Genomic DNA, 17,030 nt, shown 5'->3' on the forward strand with positions numbered 1-17,030 from the left:
GTAATTCGTCAGATTGTAAAGTTATTTTTATTGTAAAATAGACATAACAAATCATATAAAATCATGTCGATCTTTGAGATTATATTTGTGACTCTAGCAGTACTCCTTAAACAAAAATTGCCACCCCTAAGAGAAACATCACATGATAAGAAACTATCTTTTTATGAAAGTCTTAAAAGATGGTTTAAATTACATGTAATAATGTTACCTTCCACTCTACTGCCATCAGATGAAATTATACTTGTGGCACCACCTACCTTGCCAAACAGTTTTTAATGAATTGAGTGAAATAATCAAAGGTTTTGGTTTGCTAAGAAATTAGGCCCTAAGCAAGCCGACCTAGTACTTAATCAGCATCATAGCCCAAATTTTAAATTCACACCTAACTCCAATAATGGGTCAGTTGTGAGATTGATAACAGCTACCACTCTTTTTTTCAGTAGAAATTTTGAAGCATTAATTCAATTAATTAATTAAGTGATTCATGAGTAGGTGCATCATCAAAATGTTACAAAGAACTCTTTAAAATGAAAATAAAAAAACAATCTAATCCCATCTAATTCGTTAAAAACAATCTAATAGTGATAAATATGTCACATCTTATAATATAATAAGATGAAAATAATATGTGAGTGTGATGTATAACATTATTCATAATAAAATAATATCCAGTCTTGTAATCATCATCTTTTAATCATTCTATGATGTGACATTAGATTATGAAAAATATCATAGATTGTGAGAATTTCTTTAAATTAGAATCTCACCTTAAAAGTTGTAAGACAACTACAATAAGAAATGTTATTAATTATCAATTCTATTATCATTAGTCATGCCCATTAATGTGTTGTAATTAATTCATCAAGATTAATCAATTGTAATTCTATTTATAAACCATAGTGATTATGATATTTGACATTTGGTTATCGTAGCATCAACGACATTAAATCATGAGAATTATATATACAAGTTATTATGTTAGTTAGTGTGTTACTACATTCATTCATAGGTCCTCTATAGTCATGATATAGGAGTTATAATATTTAGTTGATGAAAGTTAGATAATAACAGTTTATTATATATTTCATATATGCTAAGTTATATAATATGCAAAGTTATTTCATATCTATATGAATAATTCTACCTGCAATCGTGAAATGTGTAAACATCGTGTAATCGCTTTGAAAAAAAGTGAGGTCCACTATTAAAAATTTAATTTTTTTCATGTGGATCTTATATTTTTTTTATTTTTTTTCAAAACGATTATGTGGCGATTGCACAATTCACGGTTGTAAATATCTTTTCATTGTATATTTTGTATACATTTTATTTGATATATCTATCCATATAAACTTTTAAATGAAAAAATATATAGACTAGTAAGTGGATTTTATCCATTTATTTTTCAACAATATCTATCTATATAAACTTATATGAATGCTTTTTGTTTAATATTCAGATATTAGTTTTATAAACAAACTATTTATTAAATAATTGGGAGTCGGACCTACTGTTTATGATCCGAATCATTCAATAACCCTGTTGGTTTTCAAATACCGCACCAGCGGCAAAGTATAATGAGCAATGATACCACATGATATATTGTGAAATATATTTTATAATACATGTGAAATATTTTATTAAAATATTTTTTATTTTAAAATTTAATTGTATATATATTATAAAAAGTAACGTGTGTTTATTATTTAAAAAAATACTATTTTTACCACTTATTCTTATAGTTTAGAGTTATCGTTGTGATTTTTTATTTTATTTTGTAATTTTTCTATTTAATGATTAAAAAATATTTTTAATAATATTGTGATTTTCTTATTTTTTTTAAAAAATATTTAAAAATACATATAAAAATTTGATAACATAAGTAACTGTAGCTGCAGCGGGAGGTGGGAGCAGCGTAGAGCCACCCTTATTATTTTGCAAGTATAATAAGGGAGAATCTTTTAAGCTTTACAGATAAGTTTGTAGTTGGAGTTGGAAGAGTAAAATCTGTTTTTCAGTACGCGGTAAAGGGAAGGAGAACAGGGAGAGGTGTCGGGGAGACTCGCAGCATGTGATTCCTTCACCGAGAAACCGGAGGTTTTTCTTAATGAAGTGGGGTCACTCCAAGCGGAACCAGCTGGTCTTCCTCATATTCTCTCATCATTGTAATCTTCTTGGCAAGATCTGATTTTTTTTCTCCCTTACGAAGAGGAATTCGCAGGGAGAGGGAGAGATAGAGAGGTGTGCGAGTGAAAGATCCTTTCCGTTTGTTTGAGAAAGAGGATGAAGGGCTACCTGTTCAAGTGAAGAGCTTCGATCTGCCACTTTGTCTATAGGTACTTCCTCGTTTTTTCTCTTTTCTTGGACCGCCAAAGTAAAAAGAAGTAACATTTTACTTCATTTGGGGATGCTATGCGTTTTTAATTTATTTTCTTGATGATTGTTTGTAGATTCAATGTACTTGTTGATGGGTTGCCAGTTTTATTGGGACAAAATTGAAACATAAACTTTGGTCTTAGCAGCATTGTAACTAGAAGCTGGCCATTTGCAGATTTGCTATATAGACAGACATGATAAATTTGGGAAATTTTCTTTTTCTTTTCTGAGAAAATGTAGGGGGAAATTAAGAAAAAGGGTGAGTTGCTATCTTAGATTTACGGTTATTCTCACTGATAAATTAACCATTGAGCTCAACCCAAAGTAGGACATATAAATTTCTCTCCCTACCACTCCCATTTCTCCCCACCCCTTTTTCCTCCGGGATTTCTGTCAGAAACTTCAGTCCTAGAGCTGCTCCTTTTAAGAGGTGCTCTTTCTCTTCTATCTTATGTGGTCGAAGATTAAATTCATTATGTTTTGGAAATTTATTGAAGTAACTGTCAAAATGGTTCTTCAATTAGCGTTTTGAATTTGAGACTTCTAAATTTCTAATCGTCTTCATGAAGGATAACATTGAGGAATGATAAGGAGATGGCAAGGAAGGGAAATTGGTTTTCTAGTGTAAAGAAAGCTCTTAGCCCAGAGTCCAAGGAGAAGACTGACCAGGTTTGGAGAAATTCGTTATATCTTTTGAGTACCTGGATTTTTTCAATGATTAAATGGGTTTCTGATAGTTTTAGCGACTGTTTTTCAGAAATCTAGTAAAGCGAAAAAGAAATGGTTCGGGAAGCAAAAGCAATTGGGTTCAAATTCTGCCTCTTCAGGGATTGCCACAGTGCCACCTCTTCCTCAGCCGGAAGAGATGAAATTAACAAATGGAGAGAATGAGCAGAGGCAGCATGCTTACTCTGTTGCAGTCGCCACTGCTGAAGCTGCTGAGGCTGCTGTTGCTGCTGCTCAAGCAGCTGCTGAAGTAGTTCGACTCACTACAGTTACTCAGTTTGGAGGAAAACTGAGGGAGGAAGTGGCAGTAATCAGGATTCAAGCAGCATTTCGAGGATACATGGTACATGCTATGTTCTTTTTATTTATTTTCATTTTTATTCTTCACTCTGTTATTGATGCAACTTATTTTAATAGAAGCTAAGTTGATCGGCTTCTTTTAGAAGCTATATTTAATTTACAGATCGCTCAAGTTTAAAGTTATCAATGGCTGCTACAAGTTGTTACAGGAAATTTTGGGCTGAGTAATGTGGCTTTCTTAAGGATTTTGCATTTCATTGTATTCAGGCAAGAAGGGCATTGCGGGCTTTAAGGGGGCTGGTCAGGCTGAAATCAATGATGGAAGGGCCTGTTGTGAAACGCCAAGCTGCAAAAACCCTCAGATGCATGCAGACTTTAGCTCGTGTACAATCTCAGATCCGTTCCAGGAGGATCAGGATGTCAGAGGAGAATCAGGCTCTCCAAAAACAACTCCTACATAAACGAGCAAAAGAGCTTGAGAGCTTACAGGTCTCTGTTGTTTCTTTTTTATTCTGTAGCATTTAATAAAGCCATGCTAATCACATAGCAATGTTTCATCATCTAATTTTTTGCCACGGGATTATGGGATATTATTTTTATTGAAAAGACTTAGGGGCACTGTTCATGACTAGAATCGGGCAGCCAGGTTTAATTAGTTTGCCCTCATGCCTAGTAATATGTTTCATTATTTAAACTGTGAGAGTCAGCTCAAATTTTTCCATAAAATACCAGAAAAGCACGTGGAATTATAGCTTTTAGTGCTAAGTTCCAATCCTACTTTCCTCGCTGCATCTTACTTGTTTGGATGTTATAACAGATTGGGGAGGAATGGGATGACAGCCTCCAGTCAAAGGAACGAATTGAAGCAAATCTTCTTAGCAAGTATGAGGCTGCTATGAGGAGAGAGAGAGCACTAGCATATGCTTTCTCTCATCAGGTGATCTATTTCTCTTGCTAATTTATCCTATAATTTTTATGAGCCCACTTTGATTTTTCATGTCTGACCATTTTTGGTTCTCATAATTCGAGGATAATCCTTTCCCACATATTATAATTTTGAAACTTTTTTTTTGTGTATTTTACCTCTCAAACTCTCTCATAGGTAAGAGATACGTTTCAGTTTATTTAATATTTTGTTATTTTTATTACCTTTCAACCTACAAACTTCAAATCGAAATTTCATTTTTGTTGACATTTCAACCTGAATACATTCCTTGAATATACATGTAACCTATATCGTCTTTTCATTTGATATCTAGATAATTATTAACCGTTTTTACCACTAGATAGATTTGGCCCACCTTTGGAAAATCTTCTGGTCCCGCCACTGCTTTTGCATTTCATTTGTCTTACCAGTGAGGCAGTGACTCACATTTGCATTAAGTACTCTAAATGTTGAATGCACCAACCTCTGAGTCTAACCTTGGAATGAATCACTAAACAGAAAGCTTGGAAGAATGGTTCAAGATCTGTAAACCCAATGTTTATGGATCCAAGCAATCCCACCTGGGGTTGGAGCTGGTTGGAACGATGGATGGCCGCCCGCCCATGGGAGAGTCGTAGCATGAAAGAGAAAGAACTATACAATGACCACTCATCAGTAAAGAGTGCTAGCCACAGCGGTGTTGGTGGAGAGATCTGCAAATCTTTTGCCTGCTACCAGCTCAATTCTGATAATCATTCCCCAACTGCCAGCCAAAAGACAGGCCACCCTAGCTTCCAGTCCCCTTCAACCCCAAGGCCAGCTTCCTCGAAAGTAGCTAAAAAAGTGAAACCAGCAAGTCCAGGTGGAGGATATGCTCCAGATGATGATTCTAAAAGCATGGTTAGTTTGCTGTCTGGCCAGTTTCGAAGGCATAGTATTGCCGGGTCATCAGTGACGGACGATGAGAGTCTGGCAAGCTCACTAGCAGTTCCGAGTTATATGGTACCCACCAAGTCCGCAAGAGCAAAAACCAGATTGGAAAGTCCCTCAGGGGCAGAGAAGAATGGGACACCAGAAAAGGGATCTTTCGGGCCTGCAAAGAAACGGCTTTCATTCCCACCCTCACCGGCCAGGCCAAGGCGGCATTCGGGTCCTCCAAAGATTGATGTCAGTCTCAATGTGGAAAACAACATGAGCAATGAAGTGGGCAGTTAATAACATCTAGTCAAAATTGAGAGAGAAATTAAATGGATTTGGATTTGGATTTGGAGAGCTTCTGGAGGAAAGGAGAGAAATAAAGGTAATTTGATTCGTGGATTCACTATTTTTTTTTTAATAAAAAAAAATAGCCTTGAATATATCATTACTTAGTAGGTGCTCCATTGGTGGACTGGCAATTAATAAAAAAAAAATAGCCTTGAATATATCATTACTTAGTAGGTGCTCCATTGGTGGACTGGCTATAGACTGGCCTTTGCCTGTCGTCGGAGTTGGCGGGATTATATTCTTCTCCTCAAATAGTAATGCCTTTTACTCAATTCCTACTTATTTCTTCAGGTGTTCTCTCCATTTGCGTTGTCTACGTCCTGAACATAGTAGAACATGTTTGAACTTTTTCTGTCTTTGATTATTTCCTCCACGAACAGTTGCCATTCTGTTAAATTTATTGATTCTACAGACTACAGAGTGATGTATAATGGATATTTGTGAAATCGAGATGACCACCTGTGTGAATATTTTCCAATATTTTCCCAAAATAAAACTGGGTTTTTCTGTCAAGAAATAATTTGTTTAAGTCTCGTGCAAACCTTTGTAAGAAAGTGGATTCAACCTTGTAAAATTTTTCATAAAATTAACTTATTATTTTTTAATGGGACCCGCTTTTTAACAAAATGTCTATGCGGAGCTTGTTTATTTGAGACTTTTTCTTAACATTACTATAGAAGTTCTTATGAGCTATTTTTAATTGAAGGGTATTAAAACTAATTTTTTTTTCTTGTTAAAACAATTTAGAGGGTCTGAAGAAGGTCCTGTTTGGATTGAGAGTTAAGATGAAATAAATTGAGATAAAAGTTGAAAGTTGAATAAAATATTATTAGAATATTATTTTTTAATACTTTTATTGTTTTGAGATTTGAGAAAATTAAATTGTTTATTATATTTTGTGTAAAAATTTAAAAAAATTATTATGATAAGTTGAGATCATTTCTCGATCGGCGTTAAAGAGGTTTGAAAACTATAATATGAGTGGATGCACATTAAAAAAAAAAAAAAAACCGTATACAAATAATCGCAAGTAGTATATATTTAATATAACAGATAGAGGTGGAAATTCCAAACAACCGCCTAATCGAGTTCCACCAAGCTAAAAAAAAGGACCGGTAAATTGCTTTAAATGGTCTTTGGCCACACAAAAATTAATTTCTGATGACACCAAAAATCCAGTTTTTATATTAGGCATCATAGCATAGAACATAGCAAAGTTGAATAATTCATGGCAAATATTAATAACAATTAAAATGCAGATGCTGTCTGTGAATAATTCATGGCAAATATTAATAACAATTAATATGCAGATGCATGATAGACAGTTATTGGATGGCATGGTATAGCACAAAACAATCAACCACATAACAATACAAGAGTCACAATTCAACAATTTCACAAATCACAATCACACGCGTTTCCTAACTCTCCCCCCACCCTTTGGCCCACATTTGTGACAACAACTACATCTTTAATGTCCCAACATTTCACATGGCCCCAGGCCATTTCTTAATCACAACCATATTGCAACAAAGTTAGCGATAATTCCACATTAGAAAAGGCAAGGGTCGATCTGAAGATTTACTTACTACGCGGAAGGCATATTTCTAGATGATCGAGCGAACTGCCTATGGTATCTCGTGTGAGCATGCGTGTCGCTGCAAGGTGAAAAAAAGTTAGTTAAAATTGATGATGCCTAAAATATAATATGAAACAGTGGCACACAGCTTACTATGGTAGCACTGGAAATGGCGGCACACAGTGGCTGCAATGGTGGCGCACGGTGGAAAATGACAGATCCAGGTAGTAAATAGGACTCTACAGTTGAAAAAATAATGGGTGATAGATCTGATGAAAATGAAGGGAGGATGAAGGAAATCTCGTGGCAAAGGGTAGAGGTGCACGGTGGAGTAGTGGCTAAAGTGAGCTTTAGCTCACGAGTTGGGTGGAACCAAGGGTGGAGGAAGGTGGAAATCGATAGGGAAGGGCCAAGAGGTGGTTGAACGGCCACCAAAGCACAGTTGGGAGCGGTGGACAGTAGCGGACAGCGTGTTAGGGACCCCAGTCTTGTCCCTAACACTAAGGACCACAAGTTTGTCTTGGTGAGGATGATGACCGAGTGAGCTTGCCAACTTGCTTGGCCTTCCACAAAGGGTTGGTGTTTGGGTGATGGAATGATGGAGATGATGATAAACTTGGGTAGGCTAAGTGTTTAGGGAGGGCAAATCAATGTGGGCGGCTAGGAACTTGTCCTTAAGTGTGGCTCAAAGATGATGGGCTAGGGTTGGATGAGTGAGGTGAGGTTAGGGTTTTAGATGATCTAAGTGATGATTATGAGTGTTTGATACAATGTGAACGGCTTGAAGGGTACCTTTGATGTTTGGGCCACTTGGATGATAATTAGGGTTGGTATAATGAAGTGTAGCTAGGGTTTTGTGAGGTGGCTAGGGTTGATTTCGAGATTGGGAAGAGTTACTTTAGGGTTGGAGTTTATTATGATGCTAGGGTTTAGGAATGAGGTGGAAGAGTGAGGCTAGGGTTTGGAGGCTAGGGTTGCCGTAATTAAGGATGAGGGATTAGGGTTTTGGATGTTGGATGGTTAGGGTTGACGAAATGGATATGGTAAGATTAGGGTTGGCGAATTGGAAGGAGTTGGCTAAGGTTGGATGATTTGAAATAGATATGGAAAGATTCTAAGATGGAGGAATCTTTTAGGATAGGTGGAGGATTTGGGTTTATCTAGGATGACAAGTCAATGGTTGACTTGAGAGAGTTTAGGAAGAGTGATTTAAGAAATTGAAGAGGATTTACAATTCCTTAAATTAAGAGATTTGAAATGGAATTTAAATTTGAATGTGAGAAAATCAAGACTCCTAAAAGGAATGAGTTACCTTATAGAAGCTTAAGATAGGCGGCTAGGATTTTGTGGATATGGAAAAATTTATGGGCAAGTCACTTATGGTAAGTGGGACTCACGGCTAAAGCAAAATGGAATGATGAAATAATATGGTGGCCGAATATAGATAGAAGCCAAATATGAGAAGTGGACTTCGGTTAGGACAAGTTGGATGATGGGAATAATTTATGGAAAGTGACAAACACTTTAGTGGTCGAGAATGAGGGTATGGAATGATCAAATGAGCAATGAAAGAATGAAAACCAAGAACAAAATGATGAACACTCAAGAACAAAGTAAAATACTTAAGAACTTAAATGAACAAGAGGTGACAAATCAAGTAATGATTCATGGATTGCACAATAGTTGAAATAAACATCATGAATTGATAACTTGATAAAAATAAGGATAACAACAACTTAGATTCACGAATTGCACCAAGTTACAAGAATAAGATAAATGAATCATACTTATTCATGAATTGCAAGGTGTGATCCTCTCTTTGGGATTCACGAATTGCATCCAAAAAACTCAAGTGCCTAACACCGATGGTTGATCTCCTAAACAAAATAATCCTCCTTTAGGGAATTTGCCAAAAGATCCCAATGCAAAAACTAAGGGTCATATTTATAAGGATTATAATTGAAAATCTCCAATAGGTCACTTGGAAAATAAATAATTAAATTAAAATAAACAATAAGTAATAACATAGTTGGCATGGATCAAGTTGACCCATGGCATGCATGAACCCATGGTGGACTAGGCTGGCCCATGGCATGGGTCATGGGCAAGGCTGCAGGCATATGGTTGACATGGCTAGTGGCTTGGCCATGGGTCACAAAACATGGGGTCCTACCACAGCGACAGCGCAAGGGCAAAATCTCTCCTAAAATCTATGGGGTTACGAATCGAAGGATTGGGAAGACGAAAGGAGGTGGCTTGAGGGAGGAGGAGAGGCATGGAGGTGATTTTCGAGTGAGGGAAGCAGGACCTATTTATAGGTCGTGGGTTTGGGCTCAATGAATGTAGCCGAGGCTGCGATTGGGGGTGCGAGACAGTGGAGGAACCACGAGCATTGCAAGTGTGACACTCAGTGAGTGGTGGGTAGCGGCAGTGAGCAACTACCATGGCTGAGGCTTCACAAAGCACCAGACGACGAGGTGAGCGGATTGGGCAAGGTTCATGGTGGAGGCAGACGGGGAGGATGGTTGCTACGCGGGAATCACGTTGTGAAGGTGGGGTGGCGACAGGAGGAGGTGGTGCAGGTCACGAGTCGTGGAAGAGGGGAGAGAAAAAAAAAAAAAGAAGAAAAGAAGAAAAACAAAGAAGGGGAAGAGGGGTGCGACGTTGAGGGAGATTTTTTCTTCCTATGCCAAAACTGTACTGTATAGGTGGGGAGGAAAAAAAATTCACATTTTAAGCCAATCAAAACGATGCCAGTTAAGACAAAGAAGGGTTGAACTTATTTCCTGATTTTAAGCTCTCATGCACACGGATTGGACCTTCCAAAAGTACCCATATAACACCAAAATAAAAAGCCACTTATACAACCACGAGGCTAAGATTTTCCCTTAAAGAAAAGAAAAAAAAAACCTACAAGCACAAAATAACTTGGGGCTCCATGTCAATTTATTACGCTTCTTTTAATTACTCTCTTCACCTAAATTCTTATTCAAATCTTGAGCTCTTACTTTATCTCTTGCCACTTTCATTTTTTTATTAGCAAAATTAGGCTTCGTTTGGTTCATCAATTTATCTCAACTCATCTTTATAATATTTTCAAATTTCAACACAAAATATAATAAATAATTTAACTTTTTCAAATTTTAAAATAATAATAATATTAAAAAATAATATTTTAATAATATTTTATCATCTTAACTCAACTCAATTTAATTCAACATCTAAACACAATCTTAAACTCTTTATATAAATATGGTGGATCAAATTCCCTCCCTAAGCCTTGGACAATAAATCCTTACCTCCATTACTTCTCTATCTTTTTTCTTTATCTAATAGATCACTTCTTTGTCTTTATTTTAAAGAAAGCATAGTGTCGATACGTTTTGCGAAACCTAGGTTGAATTATAGCTTTAGGGCCCAAAGCCCAGCTTATGTACCCAATAAATTTGGCCTCATTTATTTTTATATAAAAAATAAATCGAAATAAAAATTAAAAATTAAATTAAATATTATTAAAAATTATTTTTTTAATATTATTTTTATTTTTAAAAAATTAAATTATTTATTTTATTTTATATAAAAATTTAAAAAAATTATAATAATAAGATAATAATAATTATAAAAACAAATGATTACGTGAAAATTTTTAATATTATTTTTTGAAAAATGCTACCTTCATATCTAATTTTGACAATTCTGATATTTTAATTTTTTTTACTTAATAATATGTTGATATTTTTTTTTAATTTATAAAAAAGATATTTAAAAAATTAATAAAAATATATGAATATAAAAAATAAAAATAAAAAAAATAAAAAGAAGCAATCAATGCACTACTCTTATTTTTTTTTCCCTCTTTTCACTTCCTCTCTCTCGCTCTGCACACCCAAAACGGTGCCCCACGTCTCCCCCTCAAACTCGCGCCGCCGTCTCCTCTCCGCGCCCCCGTCCAGCTCCGGTGGGGATAGATTTCTCTTCTCTCTCTCCCCCTTCTCTCCCCCTCGACTTCTCACCCTCCTCTCTCCCCGTCGGCGTTTGCCCTTTTGTTTTCTTTTGCTCCACCGCGCCGTGCACGACTATCGCAACGCCCCATCACCGGTAAGCTACACTGCCTCTCAATCTCTCTCCCTCGCTCGCGCTCTCCCTCCTCTCTCTAACCTTCTTTGTTTTTTTTTTCTCTCTGTGATTTTGTCCGCCGCCACGCCATTCCAGCCTTGGCCGCGCCGCCTCTCGCCGGTCAGTTCGTATGTCTCTCCTCTGTTTTTCTCTCTCTCCCTCTTACGATTTCTCTCTCTCTTGCGCTGAAGACCCAAGCACGGCTGTCGCACGGTGACCTACACCACCAAGCCGATTGGCCACCGTTTCAACCCTTCGGTTCCTCCACCAAATCCCACGCCCAAATCCGTCTAGGATCTCCGCCAGCCCCTCAAGCCCGTCGTCGCAGAGCGTCCTCGCCCTCACTGCGTCGCCGTCGATTTTCTTTCCCAGATCCGTCACCTTCATCCTCCTCCCCTCCAGACGCTGCCTCGGTAAGCTTCTCTGCCTCCTGCCTTGCCATTTTATTTTCTGGCTCACGTACAAAATCCAATTTTACCAGATGCCCCTCTGTGCAGCAACCCGTACCACACAGATTCTCTCTCAATCCGAGAGAAACCACCACGATCGGTGATTTAGGACTCAACGCCTTGTATCATCCGGAATTTCCCATCCGTGCTGTAAGTAAATTTCTAGACTGACCCTTGAAATACTAACGTGGAAAGATCATTAAATTTTATTTGTTGCAGTCGGATTGTAAATGGTTAAGTGGCCGAGTGCCTGTAGAGCATTGGGATAATAAAAATAGTTGGTGATGAATTTTTGGCCGAGGGGCGGGTAAAGCATTGGGAATCGCGTGTAATTGTGAAACTATGAAATTGTGTGCCATGCTGTTTGTTTGTTGTACTTTGCTGCGCCATGTCATCCAATATCTATCTGTTGCATATTTGCATTTTACTTATTGCTTGTCATTAAATTGTATTAATTGTGCTTTGTTCTGTGTTTGTATTGGAAACTTGGAAATCTGTAGTGTATAAATCTGAGTGACGTCTCCTGGATTGTCGTCGAGCGACAACGGGCTCAGACAAGATGGTAACACTCGCGCTGACTCTGTGGCCTCTCTGCTAGAGGAGGCTAGAGGGTGCCTGGTGACGTACGCACTGAGCGTGGAGCTGGGCATCTCTCGTTACGAAGTCACTTGCACGATCGTTACCTGTGGTGTGACACAAGGAGCCAGCGCGTGTGGATGGTCCCTACGGGAGACTATCGTGCATACCGTAATTAAATGGATGTTTTCAAAATGGAAATGTGGATATTTAAATGTGTGGCTTATTTTCTTTATTATTGAGAAGGATATTGGTTTTGTAAAATTTCGGTATTGCTAAAAATCTCTAATTTTTCCCCTTTGCTTTGGTTTATCCATATTTTTTTGTGTTTGTATTTTTGGGTGTTAATCTGTGGCTTTACTTGCTGAGATTACGAAATCTCACTATGGTGTCCCCACTTGCGGTTCCGCTCTGCGGAACTGTAGACTTTGATGCAAAGGAAGGATACGAATATGGAGGATCGGCTCCGCTTGAGGAGCGAAGACTTGGGGACTTTTCCCCTTATGTATCTTTGATTAGTGTTTTCCTCCTATTTAGTCAGATGACTGTAATTAACTTTATGTCGGTGTTTGAGAGTCTTAGTGACTTATGGTTTATTTTGCTGGGTGATGTACCTTTTAATTTTTGGTACTAAGCATTTCAGACTGCCCTTTTATTTTTCCTTGGCTTTTATAATTGCACACTTATACATTGCATGCTTACACACGCTTTCACAATGCGCTTGGGGTGTGTGATCTTAGCAGCTAGCACCCCGGCGTCGCGACTCCTGCCAAATCACACTTGGGGGTCGAGGGCGCCGCACATTTCCTGTATAAATGCCTTTATTAACAACCCAGGTAGCTGTAAGAATTTTTAAATAAGAACCCTAGTACTCTACCTTTGCACAAGGTCCTAATCTTCCCACTTTTTTTTATTTTTATTTTTATTTTCAGAGGGTTTCTAGATCCAAATTTTTTCTTAAAAATATTTGTTTTGATGAAATGCACGTATTTCTTGTTATAAAACCAGCAGGCTTATCGTGTGATTCCGGTTCAAATAAGTCGTGTTCTGAGAAAGCGTAGAACAGAAGGCTGCGCATAGCAGTGCAAAACCACACGGCCTGAAAGCCTTTGATTGTGAATGTCCACCTCAGCTTCGTCCTCTCGACGAACGTCCCGGGAAATGGTGGGCCTTCCATAACTCATCCCTTCATGTTTTTTCCTCTTGTTTTGTTTTTATTTTTTTTTTAAATTCTTTGTTGATTTCTTATGTTCTTTGCGCGAAGGAGATGCTCTACAGCGATTTTCTAGGGTTTTATTTTCTTGATTGAGATGATTCCTAGTCTAGGGGCTTTTGCTTATTTCCTGTACAAATTGGTGTTTAGCTTAGTCCCTTTGCTTGTATTCCGGATAACTGTGAGAAATTGCGAACGGGTTTGAACATTTCAGTTTTGGTTCTTTAAATGGTTTGGACACTAGCTAACAAAGGCGGCTTCTAGCATGTACCTGGTAGAGTGAAAGCTTTGTTTTTTCCTCTTTTTATTAGTTACTTAAATCTCCCTCCCTTCATCTTCGCTTCTTGGTTTTATCAGTAATCAAATGGAGTGGAATTGCATTATCCATTATGTTTTCCGTGTTTCTAACTTACTCCCATTTTCCGTTTTGATTCAATCAAACTTGTCTTCCTTTTTTCCTTCGACTTTTTAATTTTGTTGGGAAATGACCTGATCATTAGGTGTGATTATTGAAAATTTGAGAAAAGGCATCAGATTCTCTTTTAATGGCTTCCTTTTTATGTAACTCTTAAGTTTGTGATATTAATGTGCTTATTGATATCCAAGGGATGGGCTCTTTCAAGGGATCATAAAGTTCAAGATGTTTATCTTTCATTGAGAGTTAACATTTTTTTGACATAATCGAATAATGTTACATGGAAGAACTTTCATTATTCGACTATGTCATAAAAATGTTAACTCTCAATGACAACTAACAAGTTTTGAGTTTTTGTAAATACCATTATATATTTATATATATATATATATATTGACTATACTTGTTACTTGTTAGGATTCAAGCAAGACGTATAGTATTAGGCACATAATTTCATTTTATATTTTAAGTACTTACATATTCCCATTGTAAAGTGAAAGATAATACTAATAAAAATTAATAAATAAGAAGTTATTCGAGTTTGGATGAGTCGAGCCGAGTTCTATACAAGTTGTGTCATTTAATAATCGATCACAATTTTGTTTTGTATTCACAAATGACTCATTTATTAAACAAGTTGAGTGGAGCTCGAGTTTGACCAAGCTGATCTTGAGTGGCTTGTCGAAGTCTTCTTTATATGCAACCCTAAATATTGTCCATTGCTCATTTTGCTCATCCCTCATGATTTAGATTCATGATTAATTTTAACTAACAGTAGAACATGAAGCTTAAATGTTAAATCTGCATCAGGCTGCACCATTGCTAGCAGGACTTGCTATTGCAGCTGCTGCTTATGGTGGTAGGTATAGCATTCAAGCTTGGCAGGCATTCAAGGCAAGACCATCAGTACCTAGAATGCGCAAATTTTATGATGGTGGTTTCCAGACTACTATGACTAGGAGGGAAGCTGCTCTAATACTTGGAATCAGGTATATGTGACCTATTTTATGCCAGTTTATGATTTTTGTCATAGTTGCTTGATGTCTTTTGTTGAATTGAGTATTTTTAGTGAATACTTGTGTTTGTTGATTTGAATCAGAGATGATTACACTTTGCTCTTTAGATTTTCATTTATCCTGTTTACTGCATTTCAATAATATACTGAACAACAAAAGGTCCCTCCTTGGTGTGAGAAACTCCTTGATCTGCATCAAGCTGGAATGTGTGCTTGTTTAGGATGGTAACTCAGGATAAGCATGGTTTGGGCTTAGTGGTGGTGGTTTTCATTCCTGTCTCTAGTAGATGTGCTTACAAGCCAATTTGAGCTGTACATTTGGCCATCTAATCCAGAGTTTAGTAATGGAAAATGGTTTTCAGGCTCAGATCAAGCTCAAGCAATGTAAATGTTTGGATTGAAATTTCTCGTCTGTCGTTGACTCTTGAGCTTGTCTCTTCCCAATCTGACTACTCCTTCAAATCAAAGTGGGATTAGTGGAGAAACGGGTGTCATAGACGGTAGCCTTTCTTAAGCACCATTATTACCTCAGGTCCTCAATTCTCAATCCATTTGTGGACTCATCGGAATTGTTTTTCCCAGAGACGAAGTGCATGCTCAAAAAAGTATTGAGAAAAGTGATTAGAATATTAACTGATAACCAGAACGAGATTATCAGACCTTCCTCTGAACTCACATGGGATTTCCTCTTACTGATTTGTGGTAGTTTGATTCTGAAATGGAGGTTTTCAGGTTGATCAAGTCTTTGCTGTAGTAAGTAGTATTATAATAGAAAATAATACAAGGAGAAGAAGCAGCAGCATATTCCTGACCCTGGCTTTTACCCCTAATCATCCAACACCACTTTGGCCTTGCCAGCTGTCACACTGGTAATTATTTGGCAAGTTCAGTCCTCAGACCACTTTGATGGATGTTGATTCAGTTTTGAATATTAATGTGATGACTTGATAAGCTGGTGGGTTTTGTGACATAGACCTGATTTCAAATTACGTTTTGAAGGTGCCATGTTTATTTTAGCCCTCCATATTGAAAAATTGCGACCATTGTTTTTAATAAATTTCTAGATTATAGAATATCTGTTTATGCAAAGTTGTGGTTCTATCCTTTTCCCATAGGTGTTTCATATGCTTCTTCTTATTATTCCTCATTATCTGATTGTATTGCAGGGAAAGAACTCCAGTGGATAAGGTTAAGGAAGCACATAGGAGGGTGATGGTCGCCAATCACCCTGATGCCGGGGGTAGTCATTACCTCGCATCTAAAATTAATGAAGCAAAAGATCTGATGCTGGGAAAGACCAAGGGTGGCAGCTCTGCATTCTGATGGGGCTAATACTTTCCATACATGCAAGGCATTTCTGCAAAAGTTTTAGTGAGTTTAACAGCACACATGCTCCCATTACTGTCACCTCATTTTTTTTTTTCAGCCAGTTGATTCTTTATAACCTCTAGTTGGACAGATTTTGAAAAAGAAAAGTGATACCATTTGTCACGAGACTTGTGAATCTGGTGACCATGACAGAACTCGATTGAAATTCTGCATGGATGTCCATGAGAGTAAGATGAAAGATTATAATTGGGGTAAATAATTATTTAGTCCTCATCTGGTTGTGGATCGTGGTGTTGGGACTGCTGTTTGCTTTGGCTAATTTTCTCTCCTTTTTTTTATACTTTCAGTGTAGACACTAATAGCTCATTATTTGTAAGAATTGGTGGTTGTGATGACGTTGATCAAATGTATGCCAAGTTTGTAGCAATGAAGCCTTTTTGGTCTGGGATTGACACATTGATTTACCACACCAAAAATGGAAATGACCCGTATACAATTCCTGTGGTGCCAAACACGGTATATAATTCAGGGATCCTTTCCTATAGAGTTGGGCTAGGCTGCTAGATTTTCAAATTGAGAAGTGCATTCACAAATGGATCTAAGATTCTAAAGAAAATGAAAGTAAATTTACAAATTGACGTAATTTTTTGATGGGATATGTAAGGTTATGTATGTGACTTAGCATTTTTATGAATTTTTATGATTGATGTAATAGGTATCTCTATACTAATTGTGTTGCACGTGT

At 37.1% G+C, this 17,030-nt stretch overlaps 2 protein-coding genes and 1 long non-coding RNA gene across 5 annotated transcripts; 2 read left to right on the forward strand and 1 right to left on the reverse strand.

Moving 5' to 3' along the window:
* Positions 1–1,966: 1,966 nt before the first annotated feature.
* LOC121268102 (protein IQ-DOMAIN 1-like) lies at positions 1,967–6,063 on the forward strand. Of its 3 annotated transcripts, none has more exons than XM_041172232.1 (7): positions 1,967–2,336; positions 2,946–3,045; positions 3,134–3,445; positions 3,670–3,891; positions 4,220–4,339; positions 4,847–5,701; positions 5,768–6,063. In XM_041172232.1, exons 2-6 carry the CDS (start codon positions 2,971–2,973, stop codon positions 5,540–5,542), a joined length of 1,425 nt encoding a protein of 474 aa, XP_041028166.1. In that variant the 5' UTR covers positions 1,967–2,336; positions 2,946–2,970; the 3' UTR covers positions 5,543–5,701; positions 5,768–6,063. The 3 variants fall into 3 exon arrangements, with proteins under 3 accessions (XP_041028166.1, XP_041028168.1, XP_041028167.1); XM_041172234.1 differs by having other exon boundaries at positions 4,847–5,627; XM_041172233.1 differs by having other exon boundaries at positions 4,847–5,627; positions 5,885–6,063.
* A 5,124-nt stretch (positions 6,064–11,187) lies between these two features.
* LOC121267837 lies at positions 11,188–13,461 on the reverse strand. Its single transcript, XR_005941088.1, has 2 exons — positions 13,319–13,461; positions 11,188–11,885 (listed from the first exon to the last, which is right to left on the reverse strand). It is a non-coding gene; the product is annotated as an uncharacterized LOC121267837 (long non-coding RNA).
* LOC121267836 (mitochondrial import inner membrane translocase subunit TIM14-3-like) lies at positions 13,344–16,712 on the forward strand. The gene is made up of 3 exons (XM_041171925.1): positions 13,344–13,477; positions 14,752–14,930; positions 16,123–16,712. Exons 1-3 carry the CDS (start codon positions 13,433–13,435, stop codon positions 16,277–16,279), a joined length of 381 nt encoding a protein of 126 aa, XP_041027859.1. The 5' UTR covers positions 13,344–13,432; the 3' UTR covers positions 16,280–16,712.
* Positions 16,713–17,030: the final 318 nt, after the last annotated feature.

This window comes from Juglans microcarpa x Juglans regia, chromosome 5S (assembly GCF_004785595.1).
Source record: "Juglans microcarpa x Juglans regia isolate MS1-56 chromosome 5S, Jm3101_v1.0, whole genome shotgun sequence".
In the NCBI taxonomy this organism is placed as follows: domain Eukaryota; kingdom Viridiplantae; phylum Streptophyta; class Magnoliopsida; order Fagales; family Juglandaceae; genus Juglans; species Juglans microcarpa x Juglans regia.